Consider the following 22,315-nt stretch of genomic DNA (forward strand, 5'->3'; position numbering starts at 1 on the left):
GCAAGGGGAGCGCTCTCTTAGAGAGGAATCATACGCCTGATTGAATATAAGCATCAAATTCATCAATATGAAATCAAAAGGAGTGCATCAATGAATATGTTATATGAACAAGGGTGATGCTGTGGAGAATAAATTGATAGTCTCATCTGGTTCATATTGGAGACATCATCACTTTTCATTAACACAACTATTTGTTATTAATAGGTGTGGAAAAACTCATTAATGATATAAAACTGATAAGATCCCAAACCTTACAATAACTCTGTTGATAAAATTTTCTAATAAATAAAAATTTTGATGGGTTTTTTTCTTTACCAACAACAGACTCAAAGCTTAGACTTTATGGCTAAAAGTTTGTGGACACCTGACCATCATAGATGTATGCGCCTTCTGAACATCCCATTCCAGCTAGTCTCCACTGTACTGTCAATAACCTGCATTCTCCTGGGAAGGCTTTCCTTTAAGTTTTTTGGAAATTAGTCAGACCGGGCAGTGATCTTGGCCTGAAGGCCTGAGGCACAGTCTACTATACAGTTCACTCTAAATGTGTTCAGTGGGGTTGAGGTCAGGGCTCTGTTTAGGCTATTTGAATTATTGCACATCAAACTTATCAAATTATGTTTTTCTATGCGTCACCCTGTGTACCAGGGCAATGTCACGTGTGAACACTTTTGGGGCTCTTCGTTCTAGTAAAGGGAAGCTGTAAAGTTACAGTATACAAAGGCATTCTAGAAAACTGTGCTACCAAATTTGTGAAAGGTACACAACATAAAAATTCAGTAAAATGTCATGAGGAGTCTTAGGTATTTTCTAATTATGCCCAAACCTTCATTCACTTTGAATAACCACTTTATCCTGATCATGGTGGAGCCGTTCAAACGCCTAAATGGCAAACGGTACGAACTCCACTACTACAAAACTGCAGACCAATTTAATATGCACAATTTTCAGGTGAAATCAACTCATTTAAATTATGTGTACTGAATTTCATTTAAATGAATATATTATGTAAAGGAAAGTATTAGTGCAGGAGTTCTTTATTTATTGCATGCCACTTCCAGAACAATCTGCCCCATAATGATCATTGCACACGCGCACACACAAAAAGACTCTATAAAGGCTTCAGTTAACATTCACTCTGTCTTGTAACTCCATTGGACTTGGACAGGCTTAAATTGCTGTAAGTCATAAGCAAAAAAAAAAATCTAAAATAAAAATTCTACTAACCCAAATACACAATAGCATTGTGAACAGTGACATATGGAGAAGACTATGCAGAGCATATGTTTTCTCTCTCCAAAAGTATAGTCTAGAATTCCATGTCCACGTCTTATGATTCAATAATTAATGAAGCATTGAAAAATGCATAAAGAAAGGAAGAAAATAAATCCCTGTAGTAACACAGCAAATGTACACAGCCAAGGGACACATTAACGGTGACTGGAATATACTACAAAGGTATGTAGTAGACATCTAAAAGACACGTGTGCTAATCTCAATGTTTGTTCCAGGTAGGGGCGGCAATAGGACCTTGAGGGGATCTTTCCACCATGATGAGCTCATCCGGGTTATTGAAAGCCCTGTAGTAAACCAGCAAGTCTTGAATTGCTCGTTCCTCGATCTACAACAAAACGTACAGATAGAACAAAAAGAGATGAGAGACAAACATCTTATAGATGTGTGCCTTCCTCACACATTCAGTTGTAATATACCTAGATTTATTTTCCTCTGAATTTCGGTTTCCTCTCTATAAAGTAGTGGATAGAGAATTAAGTTTAAGGTATACAGTTACAGACTGTGGCCTATAGATAGGTTCTAAACCCCACTTTATCCAGCAACAAAAACAGCATAGCCTACCACAGGATCACTGCTGACCAGTTATGGTCAGGAACCCCTCAGCCTCACTGCTTGGTTGGAAATCCACTAAATAAAAGTGTACATGCTAGTCCTGCTGTCAGGAATTAGCAGTCAAAAGTGATTCACACAAATTGCCCATAGCGGGGAGAAGCGAGGGAGGAAAAAAGTAGAAAATGTAGAATTTAACTGTACATTGTGGACTACCAGGATACATGGGTGAAAAAGTGGCCAGTAACCATACACACTGTTGAAAACACCTAGCTGAATCTAATACACATACACCTACACCAGTTTCATACGTACGCTAAGTGTGTAGCTAATGCTAAGTCACACAAAATACATCTGCTTGTCCATGTAGTTCTGCCTGTATCATCCTACCGTCCAGCATCATGTCTAGTTGTACGTTTCAAAACACCCTCAGTTACCTGTATCAATGCTAGAGGCTTTTCTCGACTGCGGATGAGTGCAGCTTCTTGCTGCTTCTCCTCTTCAATGATAGATGCAAAATTGACTGTAGTAGCAGCTGGTGGGCTGCCCACTTGTCCAAGTACCCATGGCCTAATGAGAAAAACTAAATGGTAAGATTCCCTATCATTTACAACTGAAAAAGTGTAAGAGAAGTGAAAGAGCAGGTTACCAGAGCACACATTACATAATTTCTGACATCAAGATTCTAAAACAATTTTTTTAGACTGCTAATGTTGTCTAAGAGAACACGCAGAGTACTAAATACCCATACACAATTATTCTAGCCTATGCAGATTGATATCCAAGATATAAATAAGTGTGATAGGCATGAAGGTGGATGCTCCTTAAGACTATACATCAATCATCAATTAACCCATAGGTTAGTACACAATTTCAGTCTTGGCAAATTATAAACTCCCTTAGAATGGTTGAATCTGAGGTCACAGCAAAGTAACAGCAGATAACCTACAGATATTGCTAAAGCTTGTAACTTGAGGTCTGGTAATGCAGAACACAACCAAATTCATATGGAAATCGTGTGAAAGAGTGCCACCTGGAGGAAACCAAGGGACTCGGAGGCAGGCATCACAATTCAGTACTGTGACAAGAGCAAGTCATTAACTGATGGTTGATCATAGAGATGTCTGTCTGCCAAATTCTGTCACTATAAAGTTGAATGAAGTGCCGTCTTTCTTACCCTGCATGTTTGCCAGCATTGCCAGGCTCAGCACACTTAAAGGTCACTCTTTTGGCACAAGTGGCCTTGCCAACTGCACTCACTGGACTCCCAGCAGCCATGGCAGCAGTTGCTGATGATTTATCGTGCTGCTCCGCTTCCATTAACAAATCCCGAAAAGAGAGTGATGATGGAGGAGACTGCACCGCTGTAGCCCTGGGTATGCAGGGATACAGCCTTACATTGTCTTACAGTGTTAGAGCTGGTTGGGAAATGTAATGTTTAAAAAAATAAAGATAAAGTACAAAGTGGTCATATACTCACCAGCTCTTTGCAGGCTTAACTGAAACAATTCCAGGAGGAGATTTGGCAGACACCCCATCAACACTGGCCTCTCTAGTAGCCATAGCTATCATCTTCCTTTGCTTCTGAGACAGTTTATTGGGGATAACTGAAGCTTTACTGCTGTTTCCAGACCTATAAATCACATAAGAGGGAGGAGGAGGAGGAAACTGTGTAACATTTCAACCCATTGAACTCAAAATAATAGAATCTAGTGCTTGATACTAATCGCGGTTTTAGTGTCAATAGTACAGAAGTAGCAACGCCTACGAGCTAGGGCTCTTCGGAGTGGCTCCAAGGTTCAGAGAGTTGGCCTCCATTTCCATAATGGCCCTAAGATCCAAAACAGGTACCGGGCGAGATGGACTGAAAATGTCAGAATCATAATTCAGTGACACAAATGTTAACATCAGTATTGTGCCTTATGTACGTGTCTGTATGTATGTGTATGTATATATATATAAATAGATCCTCAAAACATTTTATTTTTTGTTTAAATTACAAAAAGCATTGTTAAATAACAAAATGCATCAGTTCTCGTATGTAAAGATTCTGAGTAACCCAAAGGTATGAAGAAATATCGGCCATCCTAAAATAATAGAGCTCACCTTGCCTTAACCTTAGGGATGGGTTCAGGTGTGGAGCACTTAACAGGCAAAGATCCTGTACTCCAGGTTGTAGTGCTGGGAGAAGTCTTCCAACTGACATGCCTTGACTTTTCCTCCTAAAAATGCAAATAATTGTTTCTTCCAAATAATTAACAAATTTCAATTAGTATGTGTGTAAATATGGAGGAGTGTTGTAACATTACCTGTACATAAGGTCTGTCCTGAAAGACTGGTGACTGAAGGTCTCGAGGGCTGCCCACTCCAATATAACTGCCCTCAGAATCAGATGTGATCAGCTCATGCAGAGATTCCACCGAGCAAGCTTTCCTGGAACCTACCAAACCTTGGAATGATTAAAAACTATTTTTATTTGATGTTCTATCCTGCCTAAGTCTTATTAAAGGCATCCACCAAATGAATAACTGTAAATAAAGTAATGGAATCCAGCATGATCATTAGATATAATGTACATACACCAAACTTTATTATATGCAGGCTCACCTAATGAGGGTGGACTCGGAATGATATCAGTGGGTGAACTCTGGATGATATCAGATAGGTTGTAACCTCCTGAGCTATCTAAGCGGCGACGTGGTTTCTTCTTAGACTTTACCTTGGTTTTCTTCAACAGACCATCACTAAACATGAATCATAGCAAGGTCACAAAACTGCCATACATGAATAGGTCTGTTCTTACACCATAGTGAGCTGTGACAGACATACTTGTAGGACTGCTCCTGCTCGAAGCTGTTTTTACAGCTGCTGATTGAATCCAGGCTCATGTCTTCATAGGAACTCAGATCAGGGGCACTGAGATAAGGAGTGATATGTCGTCTCTGCATGGCTGGAATCTGAGGAAATCACAACACAATACAAGAGTTAGACCAGTCCAGTACTTTAGATCTGTCCTTGTTGATATAAACTCACCGTTTTTCTATATGCTTCAGACAGCTCCAATAACACATCATCACTCAAGATCTCCAGGGCCCTGGGACAAATAAAAGTTTAATATATTTTTTTTTATTGTACAAGGCTGTCTAAAATAAACACCGGGATTGCCAAGCCTTGGCTTAGTCAAGGATCATTCAACAAATCACTTTTACAACTACTGGGTTAGAAAAACATATTTGAAACCCACTACATGGCTGGAAATATTTATTTCCTTCCTGTAATGTAATGGAAAGAAGGGGAAAAAAGTTATTTTGATTTTAAATCCAAAGGGTGAAAAACTACTCACTTGGACTCTAGCAAGGCAGTTATGTTGAGAACAATAAACTGCAGGCAGGAGAGTTTAAGCTGTTCAGCATTGTACATCACGGCAAACTCCAGCAGCTCTGCGGAGTTCTTCAGAGTCACTACACAGAAACATACATCACTACTGTAACTGACAGGATGCATATTTAGTGTTCAGAATTTTATGAAATCATTTCCCAGGTACTGTATTTAGGACAGCAGTTGCTCCTGGATGAGTGATTTTCATCTGTTCACATTCACAATATCAAAATATGAATAAAAGCAACAAACAAAAAATAAGTATACAGTCATCATTTTGGGACCAGTGGATGTTTGTTTAAAATGAGAGAATTTCACTAATTCGTTTTGATGTTAAAAAAGCCTTTAAAAACAAATCTAAATCACAACTTTGCACCTGATATCGAGTCCCATTGAGATTCTGCAAAAAAAAACAAAAAAAAAACAACTAAAATATATGTAGACTGGCTCTGCTAGGTGAATCTAGATCAGAGGTATCAAAGATACAACCTACAGCAAAGTTTCTAATCCTGACCACCAATTGTATTTGTACCCATGTTTTAAATGTAATTATTTTGGCAGACCACAGCTGAATTGGGGATAAAATAAAAGAGAATGTCTGTTTTATTCACTGTGGGGCAAAAGAAAACAAACTATAACATAAGGTCGATCCTGTCTATGCCTGACTATGTTTCTTTCCAGAATAACTAACGTAGGTGTTTCACAGCAATAAAGTTAAACATTTATTCAAACACAACCTTGACATTTGTAAATGAGAGGGGAGGTGGCTGACGTTCTTCAGTCTGTTCCACCTGTCCTGTAGATTAAGTGTATGTTCAATCTATCAGTGCATTCGGAATTTACCCGTCAGAAAAGTTAACACGTTTAAGCGATATTGTTGGAGTTTTCTGGTTCGCTCATTTGACATTATTAATGTGACCAATTTACTACAATGAGTTTAATGTTTGCCATTTCAGCTGAGGAGAAAGTGTTCTAAGGTAAGTAATCACAGTGGCCTTAACAGCCCACGTCACATTTTTTCAATTTTATCCAACAAAGACTAGTCTAAAAATTTCCAGGTTTTCACATTTTCTCAGGGATGCATGGAAATCCTGAGATTATAAGCACACAAAATGACTTGAAACGGTAAAGACATTGCAGGCTCACGATTTTCAGTGATGACCACTTCACAGATCTCCTTCAACCGAGTGATAAGCAGTTGATCAGCCACCACCAGGACGTTGCACACAAACTCCACACTCAAAGACTCTGCAGCACAAACAGATGCATTATAGTTAATGATACATATGACCATTAAAATCAGTCCTTAAAGTCCCACAGTCTAAATACCTCTTATAGTGGGAGATTCATCTGTGTAGATGTACTCCAGAATCACCTGCAAGACCTTGGCACTAGTCGGCATCTCCAGTGCAGTACAGCTAGTAGACTGAAGGGGGCAGAAAAGATCCACCTGACAATCCTAAAAACTGCTATGACTAACAAGTGAACCAGATGTACTTCTGAGTCAAAGTGTATTTGCAAAAGCTTTCATCCGTGTTAACTGTTTCCATACCTCAATCCAGGGATTCCCCAACATACTGTTAAAATACTCTGCAAGAGAAAAGATCACAATTTTTTACTCATTTTTTACAGAACTAATTAACACAAGGTAATCATATATCTTAAGGACAATAAAACATTGTTCTACAAGTATCAGCTATTTTTTATTTCTTAATATTAAGAGTTGCAAACAGAATAAGGTTTGCAATGTAGCAATATGTAATAACAGTCAACATATCAGTATAGTCAGAATAACAAGATGCAAAAAACACCTAGTTAACTTCACTCCACAGGATGAGAGCAGAAACATTTTGTTACCATGTCCTTTAAAATGGATGTGTTAAAGTGAATACTTGGACAGTGGCAGATTTGGTCATTTTGGATTTTAAGTACATTACAATGCTTTTGACCACAAGGTTAAAGCGTAGACTGTCAAATGTAACCGGGTTAAACAACATTTCTTTAGTCCTCTATTTCAAAAACCATACATAAATGGACAGTTTTCTGCTCAGTTGTATGTTGTCCATGTCTCACTACCTGCCCTAGAGGGAAGACAAATTGATTCAACATCAAGCATTTGCATCTGGTATTAGTTACCGTTGTTCTCCAACAATATACAAAGCCTACATTTAGGTGTGTCCATTGTTTCATAGTTAAAAACCTGCAATGTTGTGCTGATAACAAACAAAGGCTACCACAACGATGATGATACAAGAACCCACATGACCCCAGAGCGGTTACAACATGCAAAGCAGCAAAACACGAGAAAAGAAAATCCAGGTCACGATTTGCTTAAAAAGGCTGTAGAGCTCTCAATTCTTGTGCACAAAAGTGAGGATTAGGTACTTCAGGTATCAAAGGGAGACTGAAGGGCCTAAAGGGAAAAAAGAAAAAGAACAAGGAAAGAACAGCACAAGTGTCTTTTATTAATGACGTGTCTGCCAACGGCAGAAAAAGCCAGATGAATTTAAAACTGCACAAAAGAAGCTTATCTGCTTAGATCCAGCCAAATGAGGCATATGTGGATGGATAACCTTTCATCTGAAGCAGGGCAATGACTCAAAACATGCCAATTAAAGCAACTATGGAGATTTTTAGAGCCAAAAAACAGTTAAGTGTCTCATTCATTCAAACTGGACTAAGCACACATTCCAATATTTGAAGCAAAAAACCTGGGTAAAAAAATAAATAAATAAATAATTCACAAAAAAGGGCAGAGGTACCAGCAAGGCTAACAAAAAAATAACAAAGATGACAACAAAAAAAGTTGTTTACCATTCAAAAACATTGTACACAAGAGTCCCTTCCTCTTGTTCACTATTAGATTACAACACTGCTGATTGTGATCTAACAAGTCAAAATTTACCTAAGGTCAGTACTAATAGTTTTACTAAAAGCAAATCACCTGGTTCCACTTATCTGGTCTAACACATTTGGTCTGACTGTTGCATTAGCCTAGAAAACTGAAACGCGTAGTTCTAGGTATCACTTCTTGTACCACCATAACAGCGGGTTAAAATTCATAACGGAGCCATTTATTTCAGGCACTTGTGGTGTGGACCACAGATTTTTTTGGTACGCACAAATTATGAAGGACACGTGGTAGTTTCTCCAATTGGTACATATTGGCCTTTTTCATTTGTACACACAGACTGTCTACACTTTAACCATATAATTACTTTTACATATTAAATCCAATTTGCCATTTTGATTGCTCGATTTCATACAAGCAGGGCCTTCTGTATCCCCTTGTACAGCTCTGCATTATACTATAAACATGTGCTTCCATACTTTCTCATCTCATTTTTCTATGTAGACATTACAAAGGCAAGGAAATATAATAGTATAGCTCACCCAGTCGGGCACACAGGATGCATTTGTGACAAGGGAACTCCTTCCCGTCCTCAGACCTCAAGGTGACGTCACAGAGGTAGGGGCTGTGAAACCAGAACATTATTTATGTGCAGTAATGTAAAACAATCATACTACCAATAAGTATTAATGGATGGCAGACTGTATATTTTTTTTACATGACATCACACCATTTCTTTAGGTAAAATCTTGGTCTGTTGCCTGTCTTCTTTTGCACCACACTGATTTGCCCATTTTCATACTTCACTCCATCAAGCCTAATGGAATGAACAGAAATATATGCAATGGAAAATATAACTGGAAATTGTTTAAATAGATTTGCAGTTACTATATTTCTAAACCGTAGTAATATCTTCTGGACAATTAAAAAACATCCATACAAAAACCTGGCACTTTTATAAATGTGTAGTCTTTATAGCGTTTATAAAACTCGCAGGTTTTTGTGTGTCAATGATTAAAGTAAAAACTGACAGGAATTCCATCCTAATAAACCATAATTACTGCTGCTACTATAATGCCAAGTTTCACTAGTGTAGTTTTGATATATTCTACGATATATATAAATGATAGTGCACCTTTCTTTCTGATCAACTACTGTTAAAATACTGATAAAAGACATCTTGCAATTGGGCTAATGAAAATATAATAATGTTGGACCTGGTGGAGAGAAACCGGTTTCTTACAGAAAATACAGGCAATTTAGAAATCTCACCTTGCAGAGAGACTACCCAAGCCTAGTTTCTTGGCTACTCCTTGCAGCATCTTTACAGGATTGTGGGTAGGTTCATTAGCATTACCAGTCTTCTCCTTCTTCCCAGATTTGGCACCTTTGCTTGTTGGCTTTTCTCCCTGGCTGAGAACTGAGGCAGGAAGGGATCGGTAGATCTCCAGAGCAGAGCGTCCACTGACGTTCAAGTCCTTCAGGCTGCAGATTAGCTGCTGCTGCTGCTGCTGCTGCTGCTGCTTCTGCTCAGGGCCATGGATGAGGCGGGAGATTGTTGGCCTTGCTCCATGCACCAGCATTTCACACGAGTCTGTATAGATGAATTGCAATGCCTGCTCTAGCAGATCAGGTGAGAGATTTTCCAGCACCAGGAGGTCACAGCCCACAGCATCTATGGTTCTCTTCACCTCCCCATTCACCTCATCTTCTTGGTCGGCCTCTGGCAGTAGCTGCTTGCGGAAAAATTCTGAACGCGTAGACAGGATAAACTTGTGAGTTGGAAAGACACGATCACCGGCCTGAAGGGTCACATCATGAATGCTGTCTGTCTCATCGGCTTCAGCCAGGAGCTGCTTGAAGTGCTGGGTGAACAAGGAGGCTGAAACAGTGGGCACTTCATAAATGCTAGAGAGAAGGGGGGAAAATGACTCCTTTTAGATGGGAAAAGTAAGGTAAAACTGTATGCCCTATACATCTATACCAATCATGCATAACATTATGACCATCTTCGTAATATTGTGCTGTCCCCCAATTTGCTTTCAAAACAGACCAGACCTGTTGATGGATTCCTCTACACCCTTGAAGGTGTGCTGTTGTATCTGGCACAGAGTTAGCACCAGGTCTTGTAAGTTGCTAGGTGGGGCATCCATGGATCAGACTTTTTTGTTCAGCCCAAGTCAACGACTCAAACTCATTACTGTGCCCCTTTAAACCATTCCTGAATCATTTTGCTTTGTGACAGGGTGCATCATCCTGCTCAAAATGGTCACGGCCATCAGGGAATACTGTTTCCATAAAAGGGTGTCCTTTGTTTGCAACAATGCTTAGGTAGGTGATACATGTCAAAGTAACATCCACATGGATAGTGGGACCCAAAGTTTCCCAGTAGAACATTCTGAATAGCATCACACTGCCTCCTCGGACTTGCTTCCTTCTCATAGTGCATCCTGGTTCCATATGTTCCCCAGGTAAGTGACACCCAATGTAAGAGAAAACGTGATTCATCAGACAAGGCCACCCTCTTCCTTACTTAGCCTTATGTCACGTCACTCTTCCATTGATCCGTGGTCCAGTTCTGATGCTCACATACCCATTGTTGGTGCTTTTGGAGGTGGACAGTGGTCAGCATGGGCATCCTAACTGGTCTGTGACTATGCAACCCCATACGCAACAAACTGCGATGCACTGTGTATTCTGACACCTTTCCACCAGAACCAGCATCAACTTCGTCAGCAATTTGAGCAACAGTAGCTTGTATGTTGGATTGGACCACACGGGCCTGTCTTCGCTCCCCACGTGCATTGAGCCTTATTTACCCATGAGACTGTTGCCGGTTCACCACTGTTCCTTGGACCACTTTTGATAGATACTGGCCACTGCAAAACTGGAGCACCCCACAAGAGCTGCAGTTTAAGAGATGCTCTTACCCAGTTGTCTAGCCATCACAATTTGGCCCTTGTCAAACTCGCTCAAATCCTTACGCTTGCCCATTTTTCCCTCTGTTAATCACTTCACCTGTCAGTGGTCATAATGTTACGCCTCATAAGTGTTTAATGTATTATTGTATATAGATATCACAATAAAACCGACATCTGATGCCAAATTATTGAATTTTGGTTATGTAGGTGATACTAGGTTACTGCATTAAAAATTCAGCAAAACACATGCCAACTGTATCATTTGCCTGACTGATTTATAGCATGGGCAGAGCAAAGTAAAAAGTTTCAATACCACAAATTAAATAACACTTGAATTTATAGCTCTGAACCTGATATCCTCTCTTCTGGAAGGCATGAAGTTTTGTTGGCTGAATAAGTCTGATTACATCACGACTTTGCTATTTTATAAGTATCCCAAGAGGAACCCGAGATAGCAGGAGCCTATGTTCTTAGCCATCACTGTTTCACCACCAGCATATTAAAATCTGTTCTGTGTTTATTCAGTTTGACAGCTTAACTTATGAGTGTACCAGCAAAAAGTTACAGAAGGATATAACCCAAAGCATAATAAAGAATGCTCCTGATTGCATGCTAGCAGAATTCTGCCCATACCTTTCAGAAGATTTCCTAAAAAAAAAAAAAGGATTTTACCTCGTTTTGGGATCTGACTGAAGCACCCCGAAGTTACGGCCCTTAGAATCCATGGTAATGCTGACAGCTCGATGAATGTTGGGTAGCCTTTCCAGGCGAATGCGCTCATAGACACTACCACTCTCTGACTGACTGTTCACCTCTGCCAACATAGTCCAGCATTCATACTGACATGAGGATCATTTATATCTCTTCTGTTCCATATATATATGTCAAAAATTAAGTAGCTTCACCTTTTTTATCTATACCCTTTTTGTATTCACCAAGCCATTGGCCACTAAAGCCCTCTCCATCCTGTGTGATGAACATCATTTTGCTCTTGCCAATGGCAATGTCGGACATGAAGACTTGTCGCCCATAAGCCCACCTACACTGTCTTAACGAAGTGCCCACAGAGCGCCAGCAGAACACCTGAGAGAAACCAAGGCCATGGAAAGGTAGAGATAGAGAAAAGGGAAAACATTAATATCAAGTATCTTTTTTTTTTTTTTTAAACACACAACACAGCTTGTGCAATTTATGAAAATAAATAAACCACCACCACACACCCTGCCAATCTCATCCAATGCCAAGATGGATATCTTCTCTCCCCCACTTTCATTAAGGAGGTGCGGGTCTACACGATGGTCCAAAGTGCCTCCATTTACAAGAACCTTCTTGATGTTCAGCTGCCTAAAGTACAACAAATGTTAGTATCTACAAAGGGATACTATTGGTTGTAAACAAGATTCATAACCAATCCTATAAATCTAAAAATTCTTTAATATTTCATAGAATAATTCTTTACTTGAATAATTATCAGTCAAAATAGGAACTATAAAAAACATTGAGAAGGGCAGATTTATTACATCAGCCCACTGAAAAACATTTCGCACAACACTTTGCTGATGTATGCAGGAGAAATACACCATTCAGGATTGAGGTTTCTAGTAATAGAAGACAAAGGTCTCAAGACATTGAAAAATTACTCACTTGGAGGCCAACTTCTTGCACTGGTAGTCAGCAAGCAAATAGATATCCCCTTTCTCTGTCAAACACACAGTAGCCCCATTACTGGCTGCAGCCATGGCAATGGTGACATCCTTGTGGTGTAGAGCGGACACCTGTCGGGGCACAGCCACACACTTCTCCCCATTTGGGTCCAGCAGGTAGCCTGTGAGTGCACACAAATACAGAACAGAGCCCATTATGAGGGGAAAAGCCTAGCGAATTTAAGGCTCTGCTAAAATGCATGCCAAATATTTGGCTCTCCCCCCCCTCACCTTTTTGGGTATTACCATGGTCTTACATCATACAAATACACAATTACAGTGTGTCATTTCTCCCTATTGTCTCCTACCCAGCTGTCCTCCGTTTAGTCCCACAGTGTAGACGGCATCTCTTGTCCACAAAACAGTGTGAAACCTTCCAGCAGCAACACCAATCACATTCTTCCCTTTCAAACACTTAGAAGTCACCTGCATCCAAAAATAAATGAAAGCTCCGACATGGACATTCATCATTGTTTCAAACCATATTCTGACCCAGACTTTTCGCACTGAAACGGGACAGCAGTTAGCTCACCTGTTTAGGCACTTGGCTGGCAACAGGAGGCGTCAGGCCCAGTTGGTTGTACGTATTAAGACCAAAAGAGTAAACGTAACCCTCCTCAGTCAGAACTACTGTGTGATCTCTGGCTGCAGCAACCTGTGCACAGTGATGGGAGACCAGCCCCTCCACTATACGAGGAACCTTAAAAAGATAAACAGTTTATTTAAAAAAAAATGGCAATAATAATATAGTGCATACAACATAGCAAACAAGTCCCACCAAATATGTCTGTTCATCCCCATGTCCAAGACGTCCTCCCTGTCCATGACCACAAGTGTAAACCTGACCCTTCTGAGAAAGAAAGACAGAGTGGAACTTGCATACAACCACCTGGGAAAACACAAACACACAGCAAGTCGTAAATTTAAAAAAAGCAACAAAATAGTACTGGTTACTTGTACAATTATATAAATGTTGCACTATTACAGTGCTGGAGTGTTTTTGTTTAGGAAGTATCCAGACAGATACTTTGCACCATTTTACAGTTGTGGTCTATTCAGTATGAATGCGTGTTAGACTTTCCTTTCATGCACATGTATTTCCATCTTCTATCTGTTGTGGTTCAGAGTACAGTGGAGAAGAGGAACCAAAGCCAACCTCATCATTAATGCAAGAGGTTCTTCAAAGCCAAACAAGAAATGAGATGTTCCGTAAAGCATCTTGTGCATGGGGCAAAAGTGTCCCCTACCCACATACAGTCTCTCGTCACACATGCTAGGCTTATTGAATTTGAGCATGTTAATCATGAATTAATATTTAACTCTAGGCACCTGGAGAACAGTGAGGTTGGACATGTGTATAGGGCACCTGAGGGCTGATGAAAGTTAAGGGAATGTGATCCCCTATAAACTGATCATTATTAAATTAATGTCAGCATGAATGTCCTTGTCAGCAGTTTTCCACAGAAGTTACTGAAAATAAACTGCATTCAGACATTTAGAGTCACGTCTTGGAAAATTAACGCAGGAAATTAACTACCAGGCTGTTTAAATAAAAGCATGTGTACATGCACTGTTATCAACTTATTAAGTTGCATATGGCAAAATCAGATCGTAAAACAAGTGTCAGTGTTTCACTGGAGTTTCCTTATTAATCAGCAACCAACTATCACAGAACTTTTAAACATGTTGGGTGATACAATACCCTACAATAATATGCCACAATTACCCCTATATCTAAACATAGCTTGCACCATCTTTATTTAAACGACCTAAGGGTGGCTGATCTGATCATTCACAGCAATATTTGCCAACATGCATGCACAAGTCTGAACTTCAGAGCTCTTCAGTGCTTTTGAGAGCACTTCTTGTATGCCAAAGTCATCTAGCATATACTCATAGTAGGCACTGGTACTGTAGCAAAGCACCGTCATGGGATTTAGTTAATCAAAAAAATAAGATGATATATTCAGCATCGTGACCAACAGAATCATGAACATCTGGTCCCAGATGTCTGGTTACAACAATCAGTGGACAATAGAAAGTACACAAAAAACATAGCTCATTTTTAATGTAATAAAATCAGTTTTGAACGATAATCATGTAAAGATCTTTATGATCAAATTAGCTCATTCCATATACAGTGGTGACCGTAAGTTTGTGAATCCTTAATAATGATCTATATTACTGCATAAATATGACCCAAAAAATGACCAGATTTTCCACACCAGTCCCAAAAGTAGACAGAGCAAACCCAATCAAACAAATGTGACAAAAATATTATACTTTTATACTATTAACTTTAAATAATTGAAAAATAACTAACTTTTTTAACTGAAAAAAAAATTATCCAGTATCAAATATATGCGAGTGGCGAAAGTACGTGAACCTTACTTTCTATCTGGTGTAACCCCCTTGTGCAGCAATCACTGCAAATAAACCTTTCTGGTAACTGCATGGCAGCTTGGAGAAATTTTATCCCATTTCTCAGTATAGCTTCAGCACTGGGATGTTGGTGGGTTTCTTCACATGAACTGCTTGATTCAGGTCCTTCCACAACATTTTATTGGATTAAGGTCAGGACTTTAACTTCGTTCTTCTATAATCATTCATTGTCTGCACATTGATGCACCCTGTCACATTGTGTGTTTGCAGTCGGTGTCTTGGTGTATGAGCCATTTTCTCAGTAAATTTAGTTGGAGAATAGTGGCTTTCTTGTTACCTGTCTGCTATGTACAACCAAGGATGTTCAGTGTTCTCCTAATGGTGGACTCAGGAACATTAACAGTAGCTAAAGTAAGAAAGGCTTTTAGTTGCTTAGAGGATACCCTGGGTTCCTTTGTGACCCCATGGACTATTACACATCGTTCTTTTGTAGAGATCTTTGTTGGTGGACCACTTTTGGGTAGGGCAGTGCCTGACTGTGGGTTTGTGGAGTCTAAAGCTTCGATAGATTCTATTTCTTTAAATAAAACAAGGCACTCAGTGATACCTGATCATTCCCATTGATGGAAAACAGATGGACTCTAATTTGGCTTTCAAATGAACTTTTATTCCTAGAGGTTCACATTCTTTTGCCACTCACAGATATGTAATATTTGAATATTTTCCTGAATAAATATATTACCAAGTATAATAATTCTGTCTAATCTGTTGGATTGGGTTCACTTTGTCAACTTTGAGGACTTGTGTGAATATCTGAAGTTGTTCTGGGTCATATTTTGCAGAAATATAGAAAATTCTGAAGGGTTCACAAACTTTCATGTACATATAAATAAAATGAAAAAACTGTAAATGAGTCTCTATGACTACTAAATACAGAGATAATAAATAATGCCCATCTGTGCAGAAGAGATTTACTGGAAATATAGAGGTCAATTTAGGCCTGTCTATATTTTTATACTACTCCATTAACTGTCTCTGTAAATATAAAACAAAATTTTCATAGATAAATTTGAGTAAATCAATTTCTTGAGTCTATGGTTTCTAGTTTTAAGGCATTTTTGATATAGGAAATCGTGGGTATTTTGCTAAGGAGGAAATGTTATAATGTTGAAAAACACCCATAAAGGACTTAGCAAGAACTTATAACATTGAAAAATATACACTGTTCAGAAATTACCTGTTTAATATAAACCCTGGTTCTGACAAACAGGTCCACAATCTCAGGAGAGTTTCTACAATCCTGATTTCCATGTCCAAGGCTAAAGTTGGTATTGTTACCCCAGGTATACACCTCAGTAGGATCTGGTGGATAAAAGCAGAGAAGCTTACCATCTTTAACATTACACAATACAAAAGTATGATGTATTAATCCATGTATTAATGTAATTTTTGCAAAAACATTTTGCAATAATGGTTATGGATTATGGTTTATTTTGAATTACCATTGCTCTGAAACACAACATGAGCTGGGCGGTCCTTCATAGTTAGATCAAGAACAGAGAGTCCCTCCTTATCTGGAATAGAGAGTGAACTGCCACGCTGCAAGACATGCAACATGCAATGATTATTATAATGGAGTTTATACCACAGCCCTGTTAAATTCACATATCCATATTTATGTGAAGGAGTTGATTAATTTTCTATGACAGAAGTAATACCTGCACGTAAAATAATTCATGACTATTAATGCTTATATTAGTGCTTGTTCTAATCTGCTAGATGTTTCTGTCCCTTCTGAGCCTGGTTCCTCTCAGGTTTCTTCCTCGTATCATCTCAGGGAGATTTTCCTTGCCACTATCGCCTTTGCCATTCGACAGGAAGACCTTCTATATTTAACATTTATGGAAGAATTCTGCAGTGTTAGTGCTTTCACTAGTCAACACAAAGTGCAACTAAATTTTTTTTTTAAGGACAGGATGCTGCTTTCTTGCTTTTGTCTTTTCACTATAAGATGGAAGCTTATTTAATGTAACTGATATTAGGAATCATATCTACACACCTTCCAGAACATTAAATATGTACTAAAAATTAAAACTTTAATATAATAATATAGAACATTACTTGGTAATCTGAGTAACTTGGCCATTCAATAGTAAAATTATATAAGAATTTTACATATCAGATCCAGTCCCAGTTTGGTGTAGATGTAGGCACTCCACATGTATTTTAATGAAAAGAGCTTTTGAGTAATTAACAACAACAAAAAACCCACATAGTTTAGTTTGCACCAAGTTCCATTCTAAGCTCACCTTGATGAGGGCCATGATACAATGAATTTGCCCATAGAAAGCACTGCGGTGCAGAGCTGTCCAGCCCGACTCCTTGTCCTTCAGCAACAGGTCAGCACTCTTGCTGTCCAGAAGCCATTCAAGCAAGGCTCGTTTTCCCAGTGACGCAGCGAGATGGAGTGCTGTGCGACCAAACTCATCCTTCAGAGTGGCAGCATTATGGCAGTAAGCTGACAGGAAGGTCTTTAGCTGTCCTTCTGAGCCACCCGTCAGAGCAGCCACAATCATCTCTGCATGACGTGGCGAATGGCATTTTGGTGTGCATTCTGGGGCTACCAGACTCATCTTACTCCCTTTCCCACAACACCTAATGCACACGTTTTCCCCACTAAATAAAAATATGCCCTATCCTACCAAAGTCTTAGCTACTAATCAGGTATACTAAATTTGCCACACACTTACAAGCACAAAGCAAAAACAAACAAAAAAAAGTGCTCTCTGTCCAAACTTTGGGGTGCTAGAATTGTGCAAGTGTTGGATTTCCACCGCACCCTAGCAACCCCAGGGTGAGTGTCAACCTAGCCTCAGTCCACCATAACAACAACAACGTAACCCACACAACACAGTGCTAGAACAAGCTTCAGTGGCATTGTAAACCAATAAATAATTTGGCTATTTCTTTTCTGTACAAAATCTTACAAACATATATTCTCAATTTTGCAAAAATACTTTCTTTGTAATTTAGTTCTCTAGTTTAGCTTAGTGTGCAAAAGGCAACAAATTCCAAAACCACATGAAAAGTCCATCAAACTGTCCATCCAGTATGAGGGGAAACACCCCTTCCCCCCAAAACACTTTTGCTTTTTAAACCTCCATAATTGTAAATGTTACCTGTGCAGAAAAAGAGACAAATTAGTACTGGTTTTAAAAGCATATTAATAACATTTAAGACTATGTTATCTGTCTTTCTAATTAAAGACTTTTTCCAAAAGAGAAAAATCAACATAGCATTATAGGATCAGGCTGATAAGCAGGGCATTACTATTACTCATCTATAACTGACTATAAAATGTATGTCTAACTTTTTATCTGGCCTCAGCTTAGATTTCATCACAGCCAATCCCCTTCAGCTACAAATGCCAAAATGATTAACGTGAGTGGAAATGTTGTTCTCAACATTCTTTTCTTTTTACTCAGATTGGATTAGTTTTAGAGCGAGAGCTATGGGGTCATAATTACTTATGAATGTCTGGGAATTTAGTCATGTCCATCATATAAACGTTTTTCTTTACAGACTGTCTGTTCACACATATGGAACTCATACTCTAAAATAATACCATTTACAAAATGACATGTAGGAAGAAAAAAAAAAGAAAAAAAAAGCGAGTCCTAAATATTTAATTCTATCCTTTGGAGAAATAAGTTTGTTTTTTTTTCCTTCAATATAATGACATTTCATTAAGCATTTTTCCACCTTTATTCACCTTCAGAAACTAAGTAAAGGTCAAGTAAAAATGCAGAACAACAAGTAGCACAGGTTTATACTACATACATTTTATGGCCATATGACCTACTAATGATCAAGTGCAAATGATGGTCCCTCTTCAACACATATTTACAATAAAGGTCATAGGAATCAGCTTGTATTAAAATGAGGTGTGTTCAGTACACGTCATATTTCTATTATAACCATATATACATCGTGATGGCACTCCTTTCACGCACTTTCATTTTGTTTTTTGTTTTTTTCATTTTCATTTTTTATACTTATAAAAAGGAAGTGGGAAATGAATTTTGCACAAAGATTTTGTAAAGAAAATACTGTCTTTCATTTTTACCACTGCCATTTGTTGGCTTTTAAATGGTTGATTAATACTGTGATATCTGACTTTTTTGACAAGGTTTTCACAGCACAAAAATTCAAATAACCTGAGCAGGTTTTTTTGTTTTTCAACTGAGGCTAAGAGTTTATTCATTTCTCACGAAGTGACAAGTAATCAAATCGTTAGGAACAGATCCTGCATGTAAGCAAGTGAAGGTACTCTGAACACATAATGGTTTAAAACTACTGACACCACATAATTCAGTATGTTCCACACGGATTACAGACTAACTGATAGACTACTAGACAGAAGATATATTCTGATACAGACTTCATACTTGCCAGCCAGAAGTTTTGCAATATCTAAATGAATCTCCGTTTCATTAGGAACTGGTTGGTTTGGTATATTTTTGCAAATTGATTCAGCTCATAAGCAGCCAATAACCCATTACAGAAGGCAGTAAACATTCTCAAACAGATTACAAAAATCTTGCTAGCAGACAGCTGTTAGCAAATGCTAACTGTAGCAGCTTGTTTACTTGATTATTAGCAGCAATAGCTTACCAGTTTGTTGACAAGAGTTTTTGCTAAAACAGAATTGACTATGTGTATGAGGTATATATTTTATTTGCAAATGCATCTTTTTTAAATGAATGTAGCAGGAATTCCGTAGTTTAAAAAACCCTATGCAGAATAGTTAGCTAGCGAGCTAAAACAGCTTAGCTTTACATGATCACTAAAACCCCGCAAGTCATTTCACTATCTCACCTGCTGTTAGATGAAATATGAAGCAGTGTTTGAGCTTGACTCGTCACGGAAAACCCGAAGAAACATCTTTAAAGAAATAGTCCTGCTTTTATACAGATATTATATACAGATATTGTGCAGAGCCACAGTAGGTAGAGCTAGTCAGGTACGACCTGGGAAGGACAAGAATTCTGATTGGCTCACGAAATCATGTATCGTGAATTTCTATTGGTCAGCTCCGCTGTTGACAGGGCGCTATGTGGCTATGGGGTGTTTAATAGTTTCTAGCTCTAGATTGGGAACATGTTATATACTGTAGCTGAATAGTTAAAACGAATTTGTCTGTTTCCACACAAGTAACATCTACGCCCTGAATGTGGTTGATACGCACAGAGTGTCTCTTTAACCTCCCCTTTCACGTGTGTGCCTCACTGATAACGTGCCCCATGTACGTAATCACTTATAGGCCACACGTGGAGCCCAAACGCTTATATATATATATATATATATATATATATATATATATATATATATATATATATATATATATAAATATATACTTACAGCATTTAGAAGACCCCCTTATCCAGAGCAGCTTACATTTTTACATTTTTATCTCATTTTATACAGCTGAGTAATAGAGGGTTAAGGGCCTTGCACAGTGGCAGCCTGGTGGATGAGGGATTTGAATTCACAACCGTCCGATTGGTAGTCCAGCACCTTAACCACTAGGCTACCACAACCCAAAATCACAGCCCTTCATTATCAAAGCTCCTATATGATTATTATAGTGAATAGCAATTTTGACTGGTCACTTGAATTAAACAAATTTGTTTAATCCAAACTCTAATAACCTAATAGCATGACCTGGCCTACAAGTAATGTCAGCTTGTGTCTAATATGTCCTCTGAGTGGAAAGCTCAGGAATGAAAAACTATGGTAGCAATAAACAGCCAGTATATCACAAATTGTATTAATTGAAATAATGAGATTAATATTTATGTAGTCGAATTAGGTTCTTAAACTAAATCTGTGCTGCAGGGCTCAGAATTTATTTAACAGTTAAAGGGGTCACTGACTGCAAAACATTCATGCATAATATGTAATACATAATACATTTTCTATAAGCAATAGTGAACACTACTATTTTTTTAAGAAGGTGAATATTGCACTGATAAAAATCTCTTGAATCTGAGCTGCAAATCCAATCTTCCCAAAGCTTACACATCACACTGAAAACATTGAAAACATAACCAAGATATGTTTTCTCTAGGTGTCTTTAAAGTGATTCTAAAGACATAAGCACTATATGTGCAATATATAAAATTCACCAATATAAACGGGGTGAAAAATATAACTGCTTTTTTGTACCTCATAGCATTTGCACTGGTTGGTGCTTGGCACTTACATCATTCAGGGCTCAAGCTGGGTGTAAATTGAGCCCACCCACAAGCGTGTTGACAGAGCTGTACTGCTGTTACAGGGCCAAGCAATTGTTGAGCCATAAAGTAAGAGTGGGGACAGTATGTATAAAAGTGAAAAAAAAAAAATTAGGTAGGTGCTGGGAGTTAAAATGTGTATTAGAAATGTTTTCTGAGCGACTCTTACCAAGGATAAGGAATTACTTATGGAAGCACATCACACAGGAGCACATAAAACAAAATTGTCTCATATTTATGTTAATTCCAAAAAATCTAAACAACATAAGCAGTCGAGATATTGTCAGAGATATTGTATTTATACCTTTTTTCAGTTAAGGTGTCCAGCTACAACTTTCATTGTCATAGATATTTTAACAAAGCAGTAAAATGAAATGCAGACATCTTATTTTTCTCTTTTCAACAAGAAATAAACAACAACAACTGGACCCTGATACAAATACTCCAGATAAGATGTAGTAGGACAGCATAAAGGACATATCAACCCCTAAATATAGGGGTTTGCTGAAATTGTTCTGCTGTTGCACGTGTACAATATCATATCAAGGAAGCATTGTAGAGTCTTCATACTTATATTTATTGCTTGAGTGTATTTTTTGTGTATTTAATTGTATTTGCTTCGTTTTGTGCTTTGTGTTGTTTTTTGATGTTTAATGTCTGTATGGATGTTGCACTGTTTGACCTGTGAGACACGACATCTCGTTCCACTGCATGTCTTAACATGTAGCAAAATGACAAATAAAGAAACTTGAACATGAACTTTATTTGACCAGTTTACCAGCAGAACATTTCTGGGATAGCCTCTGATTCCTCCTTGCCTGAGCAGGATAACTGTTTAGTGAAGAAGAATGGATAATATTCAATTATGATTTCTTAATGAGTGTCCTTGGTTGTGCCAGGCCTGCCATGCATATTGTGTGGACCAAAACAGACTTTTAA

The 22,315-nt window shown here is 38.3% G+C and overlaps 1 protein-coding gene across 9 annotated transcripts; it reads right to left on the reverse strand.

Moving 5' to 3' along the window:
* Positions 1 to 1,019: 1,019 nt before the first annotated feature.
* On the reverse strand, positions 1,020 to 20,265 carry ibtk (inhibitor of Bruton agammaglobulinemia tyrosine kinase). Of its 9 annotated transcripts, none has more exons than XM_047810769.1 (29): positions 19,959 to 20,265; positions 17,390 to 18,259; positions 16,583 to 16,679; positions 16,318 to 16,442; positions 13,477 to 13,587; positions 13,231 to 13,398; positions 13,007 to 13,124; positions 12,640 to 12,820; positions 12,216 to 12,339; positions 11,901 to 12,078; positions 11,668 to 11,809; positions 9,347 to 9,982; positions 8,793 to 8,891; positions 8,617 to 8,699; positions 6,776 to 6,813; positions 6,553 to 6,649; positions 6,370 to 6,471; positions 5,600 to 5,623; positions 5,189 to 5,306; positions 4,879 to 4,939; positions 4,675 to 4,802; positions 4,453 to 4,589; positions 4,155 to 4,294; positions 3,952 to 4,067; positions 3,614 to 3,676; positions 3,326 to 3,478; positions 3,023 to 3,238; positions 2,283 to 2,415; positions 1,020 to 1,621 (listed from the first exon to the last, which is right to left on the reverse strand). In XM_047810769.1, the coding sequence occupies exons 2-29, from the start codon at positions 17,711 to 17,713 to the stop codon at positions 1,496 to 1,498; spliced, it is 4,038 nt and encodes a 1,345-aa protein (XP_047666725.1). In that variant the 5' UTR covers positions 17,714 to 18,259; positions 19,959 to 20,265; the 3' UTR covers positions 1,020 to 1,495. The 9 variants fall into 9 exon arrangements, with proteins under 9 accessions (XP_047666725.1, XP_047666721.1, XP_047666720.1 ...); XM_047810765.1 differs by having other exon boundaries at positions 3,614 to 3,709; positions 4,155 to 4,285; positions 19,959 to 20,264; XM_047810764.1 differs by having other exon boundaries at positions 3,614 to 3,709; positions 19,959 to 20,262.
* Between the last annotated feature and the right edge of the window lie 2,050 nt (positions 20,266 to 22,315).

This window comes from Tachysurus fulvidraco, chromosome 3 (genome assembly GCF_022655615.1).
Source record: "Tachysurus fulvidraco isolate hzauxx_2018 chromosome 3, HZAU_PFXX_2.0, whole genome shotgun sequence".
NCBI classification, from domain to species: Eukaryota; Metazoa; Chordata; class Actinopteri; order Siluriformes; family Bagridae; genus Tachysurus; species Tachysurus fulvidraco.